Genomic DNA, 1,036 nt, shown 5'->3' on the forward strand with positions numbered 1-1,036 from the left:
AAAAGCCGTCTTTGCACGTGCAAAGCTGAAGCTGCGTTGAATATGAAAACCTGTAAATCCAGTCCCTTGGATTTGGGCATAGAATCGGACGTGCAGTGCAGGAGTGGACCAGGCTGCGTTGTGAAGTGCGGCTCGGAAAGGATGGAGAACGCCGCGAAGAGGAGACTGGCCGCCAACGCCAGGGAGAGGAGACGGATGCAAGGGCTCAACACGGCCTTCGATCGCTTGAGAAAGGTGGTTCCGCAGTGGGGTCAAGACAAGAAGCTGTCCAAGTACGAGACCCTTCAGATGGCTCTGAGCTACATCATGGCTCTCACCAGAATACTCGCCGAAGCAGAGAGATACAGTTCGGAGCGAGAATGGCTGAGCCTTCACTGCGAACACTTCCACCCCGAGAGCTGCCACCATTACGCGGGACAGAAAATGGCAGCGGACAGCGATCCTTACACGCAGCGAATATTCACCTACCACCCTGAACACTTCCAAATAGCTAATTAGAACTTGTTAGGAGTGTGCAGCAGGCCAGATGTGTAATTTAATTATTAGCAAGAGTTAATCTGCTTGAATAAGGTAATACTGGCGTTACAATAGCTCGCTCTTGTTTGCGTCTTATGCTAGATCTTGACAAAAATAAATGTGCTTGGAGAACTTTAAATCAAAGTTCATTTAAGATGATTGAATTTATTTAATGCTGGTGGAAAGTGTACTTTTAATTTGAAATCTGACAGCTGCTTCCTAGTTCATCTAGTTCATTTGAGTCATTTAATAAGTTTTTGGTGGCTTGTTGTTTTACTGTGATGAATCATGACAGTATGTTCTGCAGATCACGGGCCAAGCTGACCCATGGTGTAAATGAAGGGAATAACATCAGAAATGAACTTTGGTCCATGTTTTTATTTTTATATCAGCTTTAAAGTTATTCTTCAGTTTGTTTTCACATAAATGGCTCCCATGGAAAAAGCTTTATAATGTATAGGAGTTCTGGTCCTCAGAGAACTGGCTAAATTAAACTTTGTAAGTTTGACGTATGGGTTCT

At 44.1% G+C, this 1,036-nt stretch overlaps 1 protein-coding gene across 1 annotated transcript; it reads left to right on the plus strand.

Moving 5' to 3' along the window:
- The first annotated feature begins 42 nt into the window (after positions 1-42).
- Positions 43-498, plus strand: ATOH7 (atonal homolog 7 (Drosophila)). The gene has a single exon (XM_009878889.1). It carries the CDS (start codon positions 43-45, stop codon positions 496-498), a length of 456 nt encoding a protein of 151 aa, XP_009877191.1.
- The last annotated feature ends 538 nt before the right edge of the window (positions 499-1,036 follow it).

The sequence above is a fragment of the Apaloderma vittatum genome, unplaced genomic scaffold (genome assembly GCF_000703405.1).
Source record: "Apaloderma vittatum isolate BGI_N311 unplaced genomic scaffold, ASM70340v1 scaffold11701, whole genome shotgun sequence".
Taxonomy (NCBI): domain Eukaryota; kingdom Metazoa; phylum Chordata; class Aves; order Trogoniformes; family Trogonidae; genus Apaloderma; species Apaloderma vittatum.